General features: G+C 39.8%; 2 protein-coding genes across 8 annotated transcripts in view; both read left to right on the forward strand.

Annotated features, from left to right (window-relative positions):
* The window catches only part of pcnx1 (pecanex 1), a 38379-nt gene extending 33816 nt beyond the window's left edge, over positions 1–4563 (forward strand). For all 6 annotated transcript variants that reach the window (XM_040041523.1, XM_040041524.1, XM_040041526.1 and 3 more), the window contains 9 exons: positions 53–283; positions 684–784; positions 1039–1189; positions 1293–1523; positions 1621–1895; positions 1995–2173; positions 2255–2685; positions 2888–3028; positions 3308–4563. In XM_040041523.1, coding sequence (XP_039897457.1) covers positions 53–283; positions 684–784; positions 1039–1189; positions 1293–1523; positions 1621–1895; positions 1995–2173; positions 2255–2685; positions 2888–3028; positions 3308–3448 — 1881 coding nt within the window. In that variant the 3' untranslated portion in view covers positions 3449–4563. The remainder of the gene's footprint in view (positions 1–52; positions 284–683; positions 785–1038; positions 1190–1292; positions 1524–1620; positions 1896–1994; positions 2174–2254; positions 2686–2887; positions 3029–3307) is intronic.
* Positions 4564–6293: 1730 nt separating this feature from the next.
* lgmn (legumain) lies at positions 6294–15837 on the forward strand. Of its 2 annotated transcripts, none has more exons than XM_040041530.1 (14): positions 6294–6424; positions 6694–6862; positions 7065–7162; positions 9450–9531; positions 9652–9734; positions 9855–9930; positions 10417–10479; positions 10619–10685; positions 11244–11362; positions 11861–11950; positions 12152–12355; positions 12464–12634; positions 14394–14461; positions 14933–15837. In XM_040041530.1, the coding sequence occupies exons 2-14, from the start codon at positions 6716–6718 to the stop codon at positions 14967–14969; spliced, it is 1305 nt and encodes a 434-aa protein (XP_039897464.1). In that variant the 5' UTR covers positions 6294–6424; positions 6694–6715; the 3' UTR covers positions 14970–15837. The 2 variants fall into 2 exon arrangements, with proteins under 2 accessions (XP_039897464.1, XP_039897465.1); XM_040041531.1 differs by lacking the exon at positions 6294–6424 and adding an exon at positions 6512–6577.
* Positions 15838–18047: the final 2210 nt, after the last annotated feature.

An 18047-nucleotide genomic window follows, 5' to 3' on the forward strand; every position in this document is an offset into this window, starting at 1 on the left:
GCAGTGTGGGATTTCTAAAAGTTCTAAATGCATCATCCCTTTCTGTGCTCAGGGTATCATCTACTATGTAGTTGCTTCTCCTAAACTGGAGGAATGGCTGGCTAATGAGACCATGAAAGATGGCCTGCGGGGATGTGGAGAGAGGAACTATGTCGATCTGGATCCCACTTTCAATCCCAACATTGATGAGGACTATGACCACCGGCTTGCGGGCATCTCCAGGGACAGTTTCTGTGGTGTCTATCTGGGCTGGATCCAGTACTGCAACTCCCGAAGGGCCAAGGTAATAAGGCCTTCAATTCTGCTTGTGGAACAGTTATTGTCCCCCAAATTGCAGCAGGCTATTGGTCTTTTTTTTCTCCAGCTGTACAAGCAAAGCATATTTCATTGCATTGTCACAATAAATTAAAAAATATTCTAATAGCATGACAGTGGCAACTTAAGATCTTCAAAGACTTTAAATCCCTTGAGCAGTTTGATTTTAATCACTCTTTAAAAAGTCATTGCATCTTGTTACTGCCCAAAGGGGTCCTGTATTTGCGTCAGTTGTTGTCAGATGATATGGGGGGTTGTTTTTTTAAAATAAAAAACTAAGTGGGGGATCACAGAGATATGTTGAAAATATTTGTATTTGGAGATAAAAGCTGCCCTCTAAAATCTTTCATGTTTTGCTCGGATTGTAGCCACTGGACAGTGAGAAAGACTCGCCCCTGGTGCTGCTCTGCTTTGGACTGTGCGTGCTGGGAAGGAGAGCTCTGGGAACTGCAGCCCATCATATGTCCAGGTTATTTAGTAATTGTTATTGTATTGTGAGTGAAGGAGTTCAAATGTGTCATGAACTGAGAGTAAACAGTAACAGGAGGTTGACTTGTTGTGACAATTGTTCCTGTAGTTTTCCTGTTTAGCTTTCAAAAGCACGTCTTTCTAAGCATAAATGCACTCATTGTCTTTTCCTATTTTCTCTCTGTCTGTGTGAGCCAGATAAAGAGTACCGACTAATCTTTTTTTTTTTCCTTTTTCTTCTTCTTTTCATCACAGCAATCTGGAGTCTTTCCTTTATGGACTTCATGCTCTTTTTAAAGGAGATTTTCGCATCTCTTCAGTGCGAGATGAGTGGATCTTTGCAGACATGGAACTGCTCAGGAAAGTTGTGGTGCCTGGTATCCGAATGTCTCTCAAACTACACCAGGTGAGACCCTGAATGTGGCCCCACTGAGCCCCCTACTGAGACAAAAATTGTCCTAAACCCTATACTCAACTTTATCTTCTCAACTTTTTTTTTTTCCTCTCAGGACCACTTCACGTCCCCCGACGAGTACGATGAGCCAGCAGTTCTTTTCGAGGCCATCTCCTCTCACCAGCAGAACCTGGTCATCGCTCACGAGGGGGACCCTGCCTGGAGGAGTGCAGTTCTGTCAAACGCCCCGTCGCTCCTAGCTCTGCGCCACGTCCTGGACGAAGGAACCAACGAGTATAAAATTATAATGCTCAATAGGCGATACCTCAGCTTCCGGGTTATCAAGGTGGGTCTGCAACAGAGTCAACAGACTGCACAGAACGGTTTAATGATACTCACTCTAAGCCGGGTTATTTAATGCAAACTTGTGAATTTTGCTGCAGGTAAATAAAGAATGTGTCCGAGGACTTTGGGCAGGGCAGCAGCAGGAGTTGGTGTTCCTGAGAAATAGAAATCCAGAGCGTGGGAGCATCCAGAACGCCAAGCAGGCTCTGCGTAACATGATCAACTCTTCTTGCGACCAGCCTATTGGATATCCAATCTACGTATCCCCGCTGACAACCTCCTACTGCAACTCACACCCGCAGCTTGGACACATCCTGGGAGGTCCCATCAGCATTGGAAACATCCGCAACTTTATTGTCAGCACCTGGCACAGGTTTGCTGGATTTCCTATTCTGTTGTTCTTCTCTGTTGAGTATTTCTTCTGTATATTTTGGATCTGCGTTGAAATTAATATGAAGATTTCTCTTGTCAGATTACGGAAAGGTTGTGGTGCAGGCTGTAATAGTGGCGGAAATATCGAGGATTCAGATGCAGGGGGTTTGTCCTGCGGCAGTGGGAATGGGACAGGTGGCGACTCTCAGCAGAGCTCAATATCTCAGGGGGGCACCTCAGGACCTCCCCCTCCTCACTCATACCAGCCACACACTCTGGGTGAGAACTACTGCTCCTCTGTCACATTTTGCCTTTAACAGCATAGCATGAAAACTAACCAATTCTCCCCTTTGTGTCCAGGCACCAGTCAAAGTTCCCAGTCGGTTCAGTCGGGTTTGGTGCGGCACTCTCCCGCCCGGGCCTCCGTGGCGAGCCATTCGTCATCATACCGCTATGGCAGCAGCCGCCACTCCTCGCTTCGCACCTCCACCACCGGCCTGGAGCCCTGTCGACGTTCCTCTACCAGCCAGCTGTCTCTACGCACGCTCCCTACATCTCTGCAGCTCCGGCTGGGCTCCACCTCTGATCCCGCTGGCCCTTCGGCCTCCCTCTCCAGCCACAGCATACCTCCCTGCAAACGCCACACACTGGTTGGCCTACTGGGCAACGATGGCCTCTGCAACACCGTGACAGACCCCCTCAGCCAGCACCATCACCATCATCAACACCTACAGCAACACAACCCCACTGTCTCCACAGTACGGAGAGATGACATCTCCTACAGAGTGCAGGTTTGTAAATACTCTGTTCTGTGTATCCACAGCAGCAAAAAAAGTCCTGATATAACTATTTTTATTTTTTATTGTTCTCCACTTTATCCTCTGTGTGTTTGTTTGTGCGTGCAGTGTCAGTGATTTCTTTCTAGTAAAAGCCCTCAGTTCCTTTGTGGTTACATAAGTTTTTACACACTGTCGGTCCGTGTCTTCACCTCAGATTGTGGACGTGAGTCTGGTGCTGGAGAACATTAACTTATCGAAGCGGAAAGAGCTGCAGTGGCCAGACGAAACCATGAGACTGAGAGCAGGAAGGACCTGCTGGAGAGACTGGAGCCCTTTAGAGGGCATGGAAGGGCATGTAAGTTTGTTCTCACAGATGTTACCGAATCAGCACCTTTACTTATCTTCACACACAGATGAAGTAAACTCTAGGTCATGTAAATATGTTGCTATAGTTTGCCTCATACACTCATTTTACACACCCACTCACCTCTGGTGCTATAAATGTGATTTAGCAGTTATTATCATGCTTGCACATGCCCTATTTTTTTGCCCTGTAACACCCTTTCTGACCTACTTGTTCTGTCATAAATGCTTCATAAATTTTATTGGATGTTTCTTCTATTGCCCCCTGCAGGTGATTCACCGGTGGGTGCCTTGTAGCCGAGACCCAGCCAATCGCTCCCATATAGACAAAACCATCCTGCTGGTACAGGTGGAAGATAAGCTAGTGCCCATTATTGAGACTGGGATCATTGAGTTGGGTGCAGAGGTTTGAGGATAAGCAAGCACACAAACACAAACAGACACTTGCACGCACACATATACCCCTGCGCGCTTGCGTGGAGATGAAGTCAGACCTTCTTCTGGCTTTTAACAAGAGGCTGGAGACAAACAGGAAATGGGAGCTCTCCCCCCTCCCCCGTTCCTTACTGCTGAGGGGGAAAGGAAGCCAGGGAAATGTGCAAGCACAGGCAGAGTATACATTTATCCAATGCTTTCATCGACACTCACATCCACAATATCTGCCTTGCTTTGCGTCTCAGAAATGCTGCATGACAGTAAACAACCCTTAAGTTAGTTCTTGCTACTGGTAATTAATTTCTATGCATTTCCTTTTCTTTTTTCCTTTTGGAAATCCTGACAGAGCTGAGTGTAAGGAGCTCGTGGAGCTCTTTCTTCTTTCTTGTTTGTCCTCTATTTGCCAAATAAGTTTATTGAATATCTGCTATGGATTCATACATGTGAAATCCTTATGTTGTTTATTTTTTGTTTTTTGCTGCCAAGACTACAAAGAAAGTTGTGGTGCAGAACTGACAGAAGTCAGAGACTCGATGTTGTCCTCAACACCCTCTGTTTCATTGTTGTCATTCCGTTTGGATTAGTTTGAAATTTGCAAGATTAATTTACGCCTAAGAAAAAAAGAACTTGCACTATATATTTTTTTTTTAATTTACAGTGATGGACTACAATCTTTAGATAAATTCACATTTTATTTATTACAGATTCTGAATGGCCATGGTTACAGATGCCTTGGGAATGGAAAGAAAAATGCAATCATTATTCTGTTTTTGGCCATTTTTATTTTAATATTTTATGTTTGATAAACTTGAAAATAACTTTTTACTGTATATGATTATATCTATATCTATATATATTTACACAAATATATATATATAATGTCAATGTATAAAAGATTTTGTTTTCAATATTTATTACTGTGAATACGGTATTTACACTTTGTTACATCTTTTTTTTTTTCATTTTGGGACAAAGATTAATGTACAAAGGACCATTGGTTGAAAATGAGATGCCGCAATTTCAGTGGACTGTTTCTCTATTTAACTTAATTCTTTTCTATATGGAGAAATAAAAGTTTGATTTATTGCTGTCTTTGATACTCTGAATGATTTTATTCATGAGTTTATTTTCAAAAGAACAACCTAAACAACTTTATCATTAAAGTAGCTCTCTTCTGCTTTTCTAATTGTTCTGTGCCATGCAAAAGTTTCAACCCACCAATCATATCTTTTATATTTTGTTTCCAAGGAGACAGACTTTCTTATATAAGTTTTTCATTTGGACATTGGCTGCTTTTTCACTCTGTGAAACTCACTCATTATTTTCAGTCCAGTCCTTGTTCTTGACCATTTTCAGATCAGTATTTTACATACATCATTCAAGCATAAAAATGGCACCTAATTTAAAGGCTGAAACTAGTCTTGTTTACAAATAACGGACATCTTGACAAAGAACCAATTTTAAATTCTGTCTTTGTACGCTTTGAGACTGTCAGCCTGTCACAAAAGCAGATTTTGTTCCCATTTCTTTACCCGAATCTATGAAAAATGCCAAAGGAAATGCAGTTGGACAAAGATAAAATAGTGTTTTTTCACCAACAAGGTGATTTCCAAAAACCTGTTTGCTTACAATTAGCATATTTTATGGTGTGCAGTTCATTTAAAAAAAATCAAAGAAAATTGCCAGCTCTTCCTTTACCTACAGTCTTAAAAAATATATTTGCAGCAGATGAACAGTGTCAGAAAGTGATGTCTTTAATAAATGGGGGAGGGGTTATCCAGCAAAGATCTAACACAAGCCCTGAGGGAGAGCTCTTCTGTTTATTCAGTTCACTGAAGCCTCATCAATAGAGGGATGGCTGTCAAGGAGCCATTCTTAAGGCACAGGCAGAAAAGGCTGTGGTATGCCAAATTAAACAAGAACTAAACTGAAAATCAGTGGGAACAGGTGCTGTGGAGCGATGTCATACACTGACATCCTTAGAGTCCAAACCTCAACATTACTGGAGTAGTGTGGTATCATCTAGGCAGCAACATCAAAAGAAGAGCTTTGAATTAATTCATTATATCAGTCCTGGCGTTCCATATTCAAGTTGCCTGGATAACTATTCCTGAATACTACTTAAAAGAAATTACAATAAGAGAGCTCTGGTTGTTGAAGAACAAAGGTGGTCATAGGAAATATTTGAAGCTTGATAGAATTGTATGGGCTAAAATCATTCTTTCAGAAAGTTTTTTTTCTTCTTCTTCATTTGGATCTCTGATGTTAAAGAGCGGTGATTTCACTAATTTGATAATGTTAAGGGCACAGCTTTAACTGTGAAAACAAGCCCACCTACCTGCTCTTCCAACCTTAATGACGGGCTGCAACAAGCCCGAGTCTAACATTATACCCCATATATGGAAAATATGGGGTAAAATTCCCACTTTTAAGCAGAAGCTGAGCAGTCATAATTGTGTCAGTAAGCATAAAATCAAACTTGTGATCAGCACGTGGATTGAATTTTATATTTATGGTTTTGCTGTAGTATATAAAAGGGTGATTAAAATGAAGTGAAAGAGATAGTAACCACAGAGAGAAAATGGGACAAAGAAGTAGAGGTGATCATTCAAAAGGAAACACAAAATTACCTCAAAACCAAATTAAAATATAATAAAAAATAATAACAAAAACCGATGTCCAAGGAGATTGTGGTGTTTTGAAATTACATCCAAAACATAAATGCATTTATGCTTGTGTTATAGCCTTATAACATAATAGTGTCACATGACGGAGAGCTGTTACCTTACTCACATGATTAGTGAGCCCCGCCCCAGAGCACTCTGATTGGCTCCCGTAGAAGACGATGCCAACTGTTTTGCCCCCCGACATTAAATATAACTGTGGAGTGCCGCTGAGGATTTGCGTGTAGTCGGTTGTTGCCCCCTTCCTTGTCTAACAACGCAAAGAAAAGGTAATAAAATATGTTTTTGTCTTCCTTTAAAACTTCTAGGACTGAGCGGTGTGTCTTAATAGCTTTAACTCACTCCGAGTGTTTTTTTAAAAGTCCATGTTTTGCGAAGCTTGTTGTGCTACTGATGGCTAGTTAGCTTCCCAGAATTATCAGGTGAGACGTTTACGTGTTTTTATTTTTTTCAGTTTTCCGTGTTTGTTGCCACCTCGGTAAACATAGCTGAAATCTAGAAGAGGATCTGAATATTTTCCCTACTGTCATCCATCCAGGAATCCCACAGAAAGCGAGGAGATGTGTCGGTCCGTCCTATTCGCCCTGCTTGGCCTGACAGCCGGACTCGTTATTGGGTTTCCCACCCAGGAAGAGGAAAACAGTGGCGGAAAACACTGGGTGCTTATTGTGGCTGGTTCCAACGGCTGGTACAACTACAGGCACCAGGTGAAACTGCGACCACCGTGCGAGCTGTGCATGACTCGATAGTTTTCTCTCATGGTTTTTGATAAGCACCGCTTTAAGCTCTGATAAGCTACTTCCCCTCCCTAATGCATGTTTTCCAAGTGCTCCTCCCGCTGCTTAAAAGGCTGCATACTGTGATAATGTGGAGCTGACCTCCGAATCTTTTGCTCTCCTGCTCGCTCAGGCCGATGCTTGCCATGCCTACCAGATTGTCCACAGGAATGGCATCCCCGACGAGCAGATTGTGGTCATGATGTACGATGATTTGGCTGAAAATGAACAGTGAGTTGGCACTTTTGTTTCTCTGTTGTAGATGCTTGTTCATACTTCTTCTTTCCTTAAAATGTTTGACACAAACTGATCCTAATTTTAGTAGCTGTTGACCTTAGTAGGCTATTAACTATTAGTAAGATATAGCACACAAAAACTAAATCTTAAGCCAGAAAAGGCTGTTTGTAGGCCCTGTTACATCTGACTCAAATTCAAGAGTCTCTGCTGTCATTATGCATCCATAACAAAAGTCTAGCTTTACTATCTGACATGCTGCATTACATTTACATAACAGATAAATATACTGACATGTGTATCTGCTGTGTTTGTGTATATATACATACAAATACACGTATACACAAGAATATTGTACGTTAGCACTGAATATGAGATATTATAAACTACTTATATATGAATATGTGTAATGTATATATCTTAGGGTGGATTTGAGCAATAGGATAATGCACTTTACATGAGTTACTAAATATATAACGTATAAATGTATCCATATATTCCTGAGGAGCATAAACATGTGGAATTGAGCAGGAGAATATATCACAGTATGGTTATAAAGTCATTTGACAGCTATGTTCAGCAAGAAGCCTGAAATAATCTTCAAGTCTCTGTGTGAGGATAGCTTTGAAGCACCTTCAGAGTCTTTGTGGATTTCCCCTTCACTCTTTGCACAGTGAGTAGGCTAAAGATGAGCCGGAGATGGTTTTGTGCGTTTTCACAACACACCTTGGTTGTGAGGATGCATCTATAGATGTTGTTAAGCAGGTTTTTGGAGGAGTCTGGCTTAGGAAAGGCACTCTGTGATGGTGACTCCTAAGAACCTAAAGCTGGAGACTTTCCCCAGCTCTCTATGGTGTCAAACTGTGAATCTCCTCCCTGTATAAGACTGACTAACACTGTTTCATCAGGATCACAAAAGACAAAGACAAAAAGTAACTGCTGACAATCCAGTTGTTTGCTAAATGACCTTAAATGGCCTTCAGCTTTGGTGACTGACTGACATAAACAAACAAATCAGAGCAACCATTGTATACACTGAACAACAGGATTTGTTTTTTAATGAATGAATTCTTGATGTTTGAAAATGCTCAGAAGATTAAATTACTCTTGGATCTACTTTTTCAAAAAATAAAAATAGTTGTATTGTCAGTCATTACTTTTTTGTCTTTGTCTTTTTTGATTCTGATGGAACATCTTTAGTCTATCTCATGGAAAGCTAACAGTCTGCTGGCATCATCTTTGGAGATAATGGTGGGTTTCAGGGTTTTCACAGGAATTTCCCAATCAGATCAAAAAGCTGCATTGGCATTCCTCCTGTCACTGTGTTGCAGGGCCCTGCATCGCTCAGAAAAACATGTTGAGTGAATGAGTCGTGCTGAGAGGAGTCACGAGGAAGGTGCTTCCATAGAAATAGTCTCGGAGTTATGTTACTGGCAGAGGAGGGGTAATGTAAGGAGATGTGTTGGTTGCGGGAATCACAATGGCAGTTACATAGTGGGACGTGATGTAAAACCCAGCTTTAGCAGTGATTTGATAGAGTTGGTCTGTGCTACTTAAATTTCAGTGCCAGCCGACTTGCACATGTAGTTAGCTGTTACTTTAATTAGAGATACTTTAATATATTAGCAGCTGTTTACAACAAAGACTTTTCACTGTGTTTTGCTTGAAGTTTACCGGGCAGTCAATCGAGTCATTCTTTCAGGTTCATTTCAGACATTTAGTAAAGTTTTTGATAGAACTTTCTGATAAATGGGAGACATATGTTCCTTATTTTTCTGGTTGTTTTGGATCATAACCCATGTGTAGACATGTTTATTCAAGTTGACAGGCACGATGCACGCTGAGTAATGCTGTTATTGTTAACTGTTCCCACACCTTAAAATGTTCCATGAATGTCAGTCTGCTTTGTTTTTTGAGAGTTTGAGAGACATTATGCAATATGGGATTTTTTAATTTTTTTATTTTTTTTAATATCCGTGTCACGCTCTTGTATCACTGCCATTGTAATCACAGACTGAGCATCTGGTTAATAAATATCTAGCTACAGAATTGTAAAAAAGAAAGACAAACTGTACGTATCTGTGCGCAGATACGTATACCATAACATTTCACTATAAATGTTATTCATTGATTTATTTTAACATCTGTGGTGTCATATTGTTTTGTGGTTCTGTCACCAGATGAGTGAATCATTGTTATCCATCTGTTTCCCTTTTATCTCACAAAGTGTTTTATCAGCTATTTGCACTTCCTTCTGTGTGTCTGAATCATGTTTTTCTTCCAGGAATCCTACCCCTGGGATACTGATCAATAGACCAAATGGCAGTGATGTGTACAAGGGAGTTCCTAAAGACTACATCGGGGAAGTGAGTGCTTCAGTGCATTTCTATAAAAGATCAACTGATTTCAATATTTTCCACACGATTGTTTGAAGAGGCTTCTCTGCTGAAAGCAAACTTTGTGGGTTGATGTGTCTGTTATTGCAGGATGTTACCCCAGAAAACTTCCTGGCAGTGTTGAAGGGTGATGCCTCAAAAGTCAAAGGTGGCTCTGGAAAAGTGCTGAAGAGGTAAGTGGCTAAAAAAGACAGGAAGTAACGAGCGCGTGGCCAAACAACAATAAATCTGGTTTATATACTTTTTTTTTTTTTTTTTTGTCCCTGTTAACTTTGTTCTCATTTTCCTGGCAGTGGACCCAATGATCATGTGTTTGTTTACTTCACCGATCACGGAGCACCTGGTATTCTGGCATTTCCCGCCGATGAGGTGAGTACCTTGTTTTTGTTTTTTTTAACTTCCTGGCACTGCAACAACCACAGACAGGTTACACCAGATTCACAAAGAGCCTTATTGCTTCACAATCACTTTGATATGTCTGGGTTGGGTTTTTTTTTTTTTTTTGTTTGTTTTTGTTTTTTGTTTTTTTTTTGCAATTTTTGCAATTTGGTGAAATATCTAATTATTAGATTGAATATTATGAAAAGATAGCAGTCACCGCATTGAGGTCAAACACAAATGGTTAACACAATTTGAACATTAACCTTATCATTGCAATCAGCATTGTTAGTGTTTAACTTGTCAAACCAGGGAGACATCCTCACCAAGTAAACTAACCGTGTTTTGGGACCTTACATATCTCCTGATTTGCTGATAAATCAGTTTTTATGTTTGCAGTGCATGCCATCACGGTGCTCTAAGAAACACTACTGTATAATTGTGGTTAATGCAAATTTGTCACCTCTCTGTCTGCAGCTCCATGTTGAAGACCTTCAAGCAGCCATTACATACATGCACGACAACAAGAAATACAAAAAGGTGATGTGATGTTTGATATGTACCGTACAAGTGTGGGCACGTCCCGCAGTCTAAAATTCAGTTGATAAAGTGTTGATGTAGCTGTGCTGATGTGTAAGGTCATAACATTTGTGTTTGGTCCACACACACACACACATAGATGGTGTTCTACATTGAAGCATGTGAGTCCGGGTCAATGATGAACCACCTGCCTACTGACATTGATGGTGAGTTGAACTTTATCAGCAGAATTACTTTCCAGTAAAAAAAATGATGAACCAGCATCAAGTGATGAGAGCGAAACTGATGCTGGTCTATGCTTTTGATGGGATCAGACTAGGATCATGTGATGTTTTAATTTTTTTTTTTTTTTTTTAAATCAGCCTTGCGTTACGCTTCGTGTTATGTTGACTAGACAGATGTCAGGTCCGTGGTTTGAGGACTTCTGCTTTTGACTTTTAGTCTTTTGTAAGAATCCATTAAATGCTGAGGTCAGCTGCCCAGCTTGTGGTCATCTTTAAGCACAGTTACTGTGTCGGACATAAAGTGATAAACAGAACCAGACCTGCACATTACATTGATCAAGATTCTTCTTTGATTGTTTTCAATGAATGTCTGTTTTTGATGTGTCCAAGTGTAAAGTAGTTACTGAAATTTGTGTTTAGATCTTCAGTTACAACCTTCAAATTTTTCTGAGGCTGTTAAACAGATTAGCGAGCGACCTTTAGATCTGCCTAGTGTAAAACTAAAGTCTCCTAACATGAGAATCTCTGTGTATTCTTCAGTGTATGCCACCACAGCAGCCAACGCTGAGGAGTCCTCTTATGCCTGCTACTATGATGAGAAACGGGACACCTACCTGGGTGACTGGTACAGCGTGAATTGGATGGAGGACTCTGATGTGGTGTGTGATTATCTTCCTCGTTTGTGTCCAAATCACAGCTTCTAATATTTATTCATTTTTGAAAAATATTTTAAAAAGAAAAATGTAATTGTTGTCTGTTATATTGTGACACTGAAGTTCAGAGTATCTTGTGTGGTGGCTTTAACACATCTTATAATGTTTAGACTTCAGGGAGAGGTGCACATCGGATTATGGTGTAGATGTAGATTTAATCCAGAAACATGAATCCACTGAGAGAATGAAAAAGGAAGAAACGGTTAACTGTTGGCAGGAAAAGGAAGTGATAAACGTCTCCAAACGTAGCAGCAGAACTTTTGTCTTTAACCAGCTCCGAGTACTTTGCATAAGTGTGTAACAGCAGAACAGAAACCTGACCATGAGACAGTCAAACTGCCACACATTATTTTACGGAACAAATTCACTGACTCTTCATGTGACTGTTATTTTGGAAGCATTTTGTCACGTTCACTTTTTTTTTTTCTGTCTTTGTGCATCCAGGAGGATCTGAGAAAAGAAACATTGCTACAGCAGTTTAAGATTGTGAAGAACCACACAGACACGAGCCACGTCCAGCAGTACGGAAACAAGGTGAGAGCAAGAAGGCTGTGCAAACTGTGAACGAAATGCTTCAATGAGCACTTGTCAGTTCTAGACTAAAGAAATTTGAGGGGGAAGTAGTGTTTCATTTTAAGTTGGAATGACTTGCAGAATGTGTTCATGTATGCAAGTGAAAAAAACCAAAGTTTTTTTCCTCCTTCTATTTTAACGCTTGTACATCTTTCTCTACAGACTTTGGCCCACATGAAAGTTATACAGTTTCAGGGTAATCACAAAGCAGACAGTCCAGCTCCGATGAACCTGCCACCAATTACAAACCTGGATCTGACCCCGAGCCCTGACGTTCCTCTGGCCATCCTGAAGAGGAAGATGATGGCCTCCAATGACATCAGTGTGGCACGGGGCCTGCTCATGGAGATCAGTGCCCACCTCAAGGTAAAGACTGACAAAGCTTTCTAATGTTTGTGGCAGTGTGCCAGTACACTGAAAATCCATTTGATGACAATTTACCATTAAAGAGTGTGTGAACCTTTGTCTGTGTAGCTCAGGGACATGATGGCCGACACTATGCGCAAAGTGGTCGAGAGAGTCGTCGGCAATACGTTCAAAGCCAATGACATGGTAAACAGCAGAGCTGACCTCTCCCAGCATCAGTGCTACAAGGCGGCAGTGAAGCACTTCAAACACAACTGCTTCAACTGGAGCAAACCTGAGGTAGAGCCACACACTATGAGTCTTTCAGCTCCTTTTTAACAGACCCGGGACATCCCATTGCAGTTTACAGAGTGTCTGTGATTCATATAAAGCCATTAATAAATGAGTCACCATTGTGGCCACATTTCAAGCTTACAGTAGAATTTCGTTCTCATGCCTGGACTCTGGTTCTCCTTGTAAAGGGGAAGTGCCAGACCAGTTTCACATGCTATTCATCAGCAGGTATCGTACTCGCATTCATCAGCTCTTTTGCATTCTGCTGACTCTAATCCAGACACTCTGAGAATAAGCTTGAACTCCCACTCACAGTTCTATGAAAGCCATGTTAAAAGCTTCACACAGTAAGCATATTGCCCACTGTGATCTCTGATTATTTAGGTTCAGGATAAAGGAAAATGGAGGAAAAAATATATAAATAATAAGGTAAATTAAAAGTAATATCACTCAATAAAGTAATAAATAATGAAAGAAAATCACATGACTAAGATATTGGATTGACTTGCTGAATAATACTGAGAAATATGTTAATTACGTGTAAAAAAATCAGTATTAGTTGGATTTTTAAAACAGAATTGAGCAGTAAATGTTGTTTCTCTGTTCATCATGGTTGTCACACCATCTGGCAGTGAATGATCAGAAATACTTCAATTCAATTCAGTTTAATTTATGTATTGCCAAATCCCAACAGCATTTGTCTCAAGGCGCATATTATAAGGTAAAGACGTCACCAGAATACAAAGTTACAATCAGTAACTTCCGTAACACTTATTGTCATCTCAGTGACTGGGAAAGCCCTTAATCACATGATTTAAACTCAGTATTTTCCCAGGTGCTTTCATGCAGCTGTGTGCTTTTATTCTGAAAATCTTCTTTTGTTTTCTCTGGACAGTTTCTGACGTAGAGCCACACACTAGGAGTCTTTCAGCTCCTTTTTAACAGACCCGGGACATCCCATTGCAGTTTACAGAGTGTCTGTGATTCATATAAAGCCATTAATAAATGAGTCACCATTGTGGCCACATTTCAAGCTTATAGTAGAATTTCGTTCTCATGCCTGGAGTCTGGTTCTCCTTGTAAAGGGGAAGTGCCAGACCAGTTTCACATGCTATTCATCAGCAGGTATCGTACTCGCATTCATCAGCTCTTTTGCATTCAGCTGACTCTAATCCAGACACTCTGAGAATAAGCTTGAACTCCCACTCACAGTTCTATGAAAGCCATGTTAAAAGCTTCACACAGTAAGCATATTGCCCACTGTGATCTCTGATTATTTGGGTTCAGGATAAAGGAAAATGGAGGAAAAAATATATAAATAATAAGGTAAATTAAAAGTAATATCACTCAATAAAGTAATAAATAATGAAAGAAAGAATAATACTGAGAAATATGTTAATTACATGTAAAAAATTAGTATTAATTGGATTTTTAAAACAGAATTGAACAGTAAATGTTGTTTCTCTGTTCATCGTGGTTGTCACACCATCTGGCAGTGAATGATCAGAAATACTTCAATTCAGTTTAATTTATGTATCGGTAACTTCCGTAACACTAATTGTCATCTCAGTGACTGGGAAAGCCCTTAATCACATGATTTAAACTCAGTATTTTCCCAGGTGCTTTCATGCAGCTGTGTGCTTTTATTCTGAAAGTCTTCTTTTGTTTTCTCTGGAAAGTTTCTGACGTTTAAGGGCATCAGATTAAAAAAAGCTGGTGGATTGTGGTGACGTTTCTGACGTGTGACTATTTGATTTCTTTCCAGTACGAATACGCACTCAGACATCTGTATGCGCTGGTGAACCTATGTGAGGGAGGATATCCTGCAGAGAGGTATAGACCACTTCTCATTTAATCTAATCTCTCACACACACACACACACACACACACACACACACACACACACACACACACACACACACACACACACACACACACACACACACACACACACAGATTTGTTTCCTGTAAATATAAGTAGCTATACACTAGTACAAAACCTTTGCACCATTTAAATGTGGCTTTTTTTTGTTTGTTTAAGACTCTCCTGTCTGTTATCAGTGGGTTTTGCTGTGTTTTTGTCAAGGGGAAAGCTGTTTGAATAAATCATCTTGGTCTCTAGGAACATATGAAGTGAATTTTTCACATCAGTCCTTAAAAATAACATTTTTGACAGATAATCAATAGCTGATAATCAGTCATATTTCTTACTGAAAAGTGATAAAGACACTCTTTTTCTTGTGGACATATATTTTTTTTGGTGATCTAATACTAAGGTAATCTTGTTTTGTTGTCTCTCCGCAGCATCCAGCAGGCCATGGACACCGTGTGTGGCCACTAAAAGGATTTCTGTGAAACCATCAAAGCCTCTGGTTCTTCCGCTTGAGAAGCTGAGAAAACTGAGCTTCTCTTTGCACCACTTGGGAATCAGTCGGATGTGGAGCTGACCTTATTGTCTTATGAGCACACTATAAATTTTAAAGTCGTTTTTGATTTTACTGATTTTTCTTTTATGATGACTTCACAGTGAAGAGCGTGCGAGACTTTTTATTGCTACCCGTTTTGTTTTTAGAACAAAATACACAATTATAATATGGACTGCAAATAAAATTGTTTGCTAAGCTTTATTTGTGGTATTGCCAAGGGCAGACCACTAAACAATGAATGTTAAGCCTCAAGAGACTTTTTTGTGACACTGCTGGGAATAAAATCCGATGGAGCCAAGGTGACATGCTTTCTGGATGATATTTCTAATAGCTGCTGTTTACTGTTTCAGCAGCTAACCTCAGAAGGATTTCTTTTCCAGATAATTCTGCATTTCCTATGATCAGAAACCTTTAAGTTTGCACACCACTGTGTGATAGATACATAAATACACCATATCCTCTTTGGCTGTGAACTGCTGTGAGCTTTAACAGGATTTTGGACTCCCTGTGATCTTGATTTTTTTTAAAGCTGATAGTTTATTACAGGATACCAATGAGCCCGAGAGCAGGTCTATATTTACAGAGACTGGGGTCATCAGAGATCAGGTGAAGGGCTTGAGATTGATCAATTAAAAACAAACTTGGTTATACTACAGCATTGGGGCTATTAGTGTCATTGATTTATGTAAATTCCTTTAAAAACATTTTAAAGGAATTTCCTCATTTTCCACTGCAGAAAGAAATCTAAATAAAGTAAAAAATGCACTCACTAAGCATTGCTAATACTGGCTTTGACTCTTTTTTTGCCTTCAGAGCTGTTTTAATTCTTCATGGCACAGATTTATTAAGGTAGTGGAAGCAAACTTCAGAGACTTTGGTCCATATTGTCATGATAAAATCACATAGTTGCTGCAGATGTCGGCTGCACACCTGTAATGCAAATCTGTTGTTCTAAAATGTCCCAAAGATTCTCTGTTGGATTGAGATATGGTGACTGTGGACGCCATTTGAGTAAACTGTTTTCAAGGAACCAGTTTCAGATGATTTGAGCTTCATGACATGTTACCCTGCTGGAAGCAGCTATCACAAGATGGGTAAACACTGTGCTGAACTGGTACTAAGAGGGCCAAAGATTGCTGAGAAAAACTCCCTCACACCACGACCAGAAGGCTAAACTGTCAGTTCAAGGCAGAATGGATCAGCTTTCATGTTCACGCCAAATTCTGACCATGCCATCTGAATGTCGCTCTCATTAGACAAGACAATGTTTCTCCAATCTTTTGCTGTCCAGTTTTGGTGAGCCTGTGGGACTTTCAGTCTAAGTTTTCCATTCTAGTAGTATACTTTTGGCCATTCTCCTTTAACTTCTGACATCAACAAGGAGTTTTCACATGCACAGCTGACAGTCAATGGATATTTTCTGTTATTTGGACTTTTCTCTGTAAACTTCAGACATGGTTGTGTGAGAAAATCCCAGCAGATCAGCAGTTTCTGAAATACTCAAACCAGCCCATCTGGTACCAACCATACCACTTTCAAATTCACCTAATTTACCTTCTTTCCCATTTTAAAGCTCAGTTTGAACAGTTTGAGCAGGTCATCTTGACCATATATGCCTACAAGCACTGAGTTGAGGCCATGAGATTGGCTGGTTAGTGATTTTGCCTAAAAAACAAACAGTCGAACACTTGAACCTAATGAAGTCACATTTCCTTTACTATTTTTTGTCTCTCCAGAGTTCAGTGGAGACTGTTGTTATAAATATCAGTGCTTTTTAAGTCTAGTTGACAAGTTCTCATTTTGAGAAGAATTTTTGAACATATGTATATATATATATTTAAACATATGTTTAAACTGTGGTAACTTAAAAATTATAATTTAGAAAACGAAAGAGATGGATTCCAGGAAGAAGGGAGCTTATTACCTCAAATTAGGAAGAGCTAATTACCTTCCAGTTAGCTCCTCCGGAAGTGCTGTTTATTGTTATTTATTGATATTATTTATAATACATCAAAGATAGTGTCATTCTAAGTATACTTTGAGTTTTGAACATAACACGAAACCCTTAAAACTCTGCATGAACTAGTGTGACGAAAAACTATAAAATTGCTCCATCTAGTGGTGGAATCTTTACTTACATGTTAAAATTAAAACGGCTGTATTTATACTCTGTTTGGGTTCTTTAATTTTTGACTGACTATATTTCTCAGCCCCCGTATTTGTTGTTATTGACACGCTTGTGTGAAACCCTTGTGTCGCTTACGGCTTTCTTTATATTTTGCGTGGAAATTTGAAAATAAGGGGCAGCAGTTTATTTAAAGATGTGCAAACATTCGTGGAAATACAGTAAATCAGGCAGAGTTTTAACGAGATTAAAATTCAATATTCTGTATGACCACCTTTATTCTTCATAACAGCCTGAACCATCTTAGGCAAGCTTTTTGTAATTTCTTTAAGTAGTCTTCAGGATGAATAGTTCTCCAGGCCTCTTGAAGGACACCCAAACCTCTGCTTTTGTTCTCTATTCTGCGTCAAGATGATGATTCCACCCATTTTGATAAGATCTTCATGACCGCTGGATGAAATGCATTCCAGACATGTGCTGGAGATAGTTTTTTAGGGCAGACAAATCTTCAGGTTCACCTTACTTACTCAAAGGTAGATCTGTTCTGTAGTCGTGAGTCATCCTTTCTCATATGCACACTCTCAATACAACCATAACAGACAACACCTGCACATAATACACACACACACACACACACGCAATCACTCTTTATTTATCCTCCAGTTGTCCAATTTCTTGAGATTTGCTAAGTTTTTAGAATCGCCTTGTTGGTGCAAACCTTTTTTTTCTCTCCCCCCTCCCCCTTACAGTTGGTTAATTCAGGATTTTTCATTCAGCTAAGGAGCAGGAACAAATTATGTGTTTTTGTGACAGGCCGATGATTACAAAGTGCCAAAAGATACAATTAAAACAGTTTCTGTTGTCTGTT

The sequence above is a fragment of the Simochromis diagramma genome, unplaced genomic scaffold (assembly GCF_900408965.1).
Source record: "Simochromis diagramma unplaced genomic scaffold, fSimDia1.1 OVJJ01000304.1, whole genome shotgun sequence".
NCBI lineage: Eukaryota > Metazoa > Chordata > Actinopteri > Cichliformes > Cichlidae > Simochromis > Simochromis diagramma.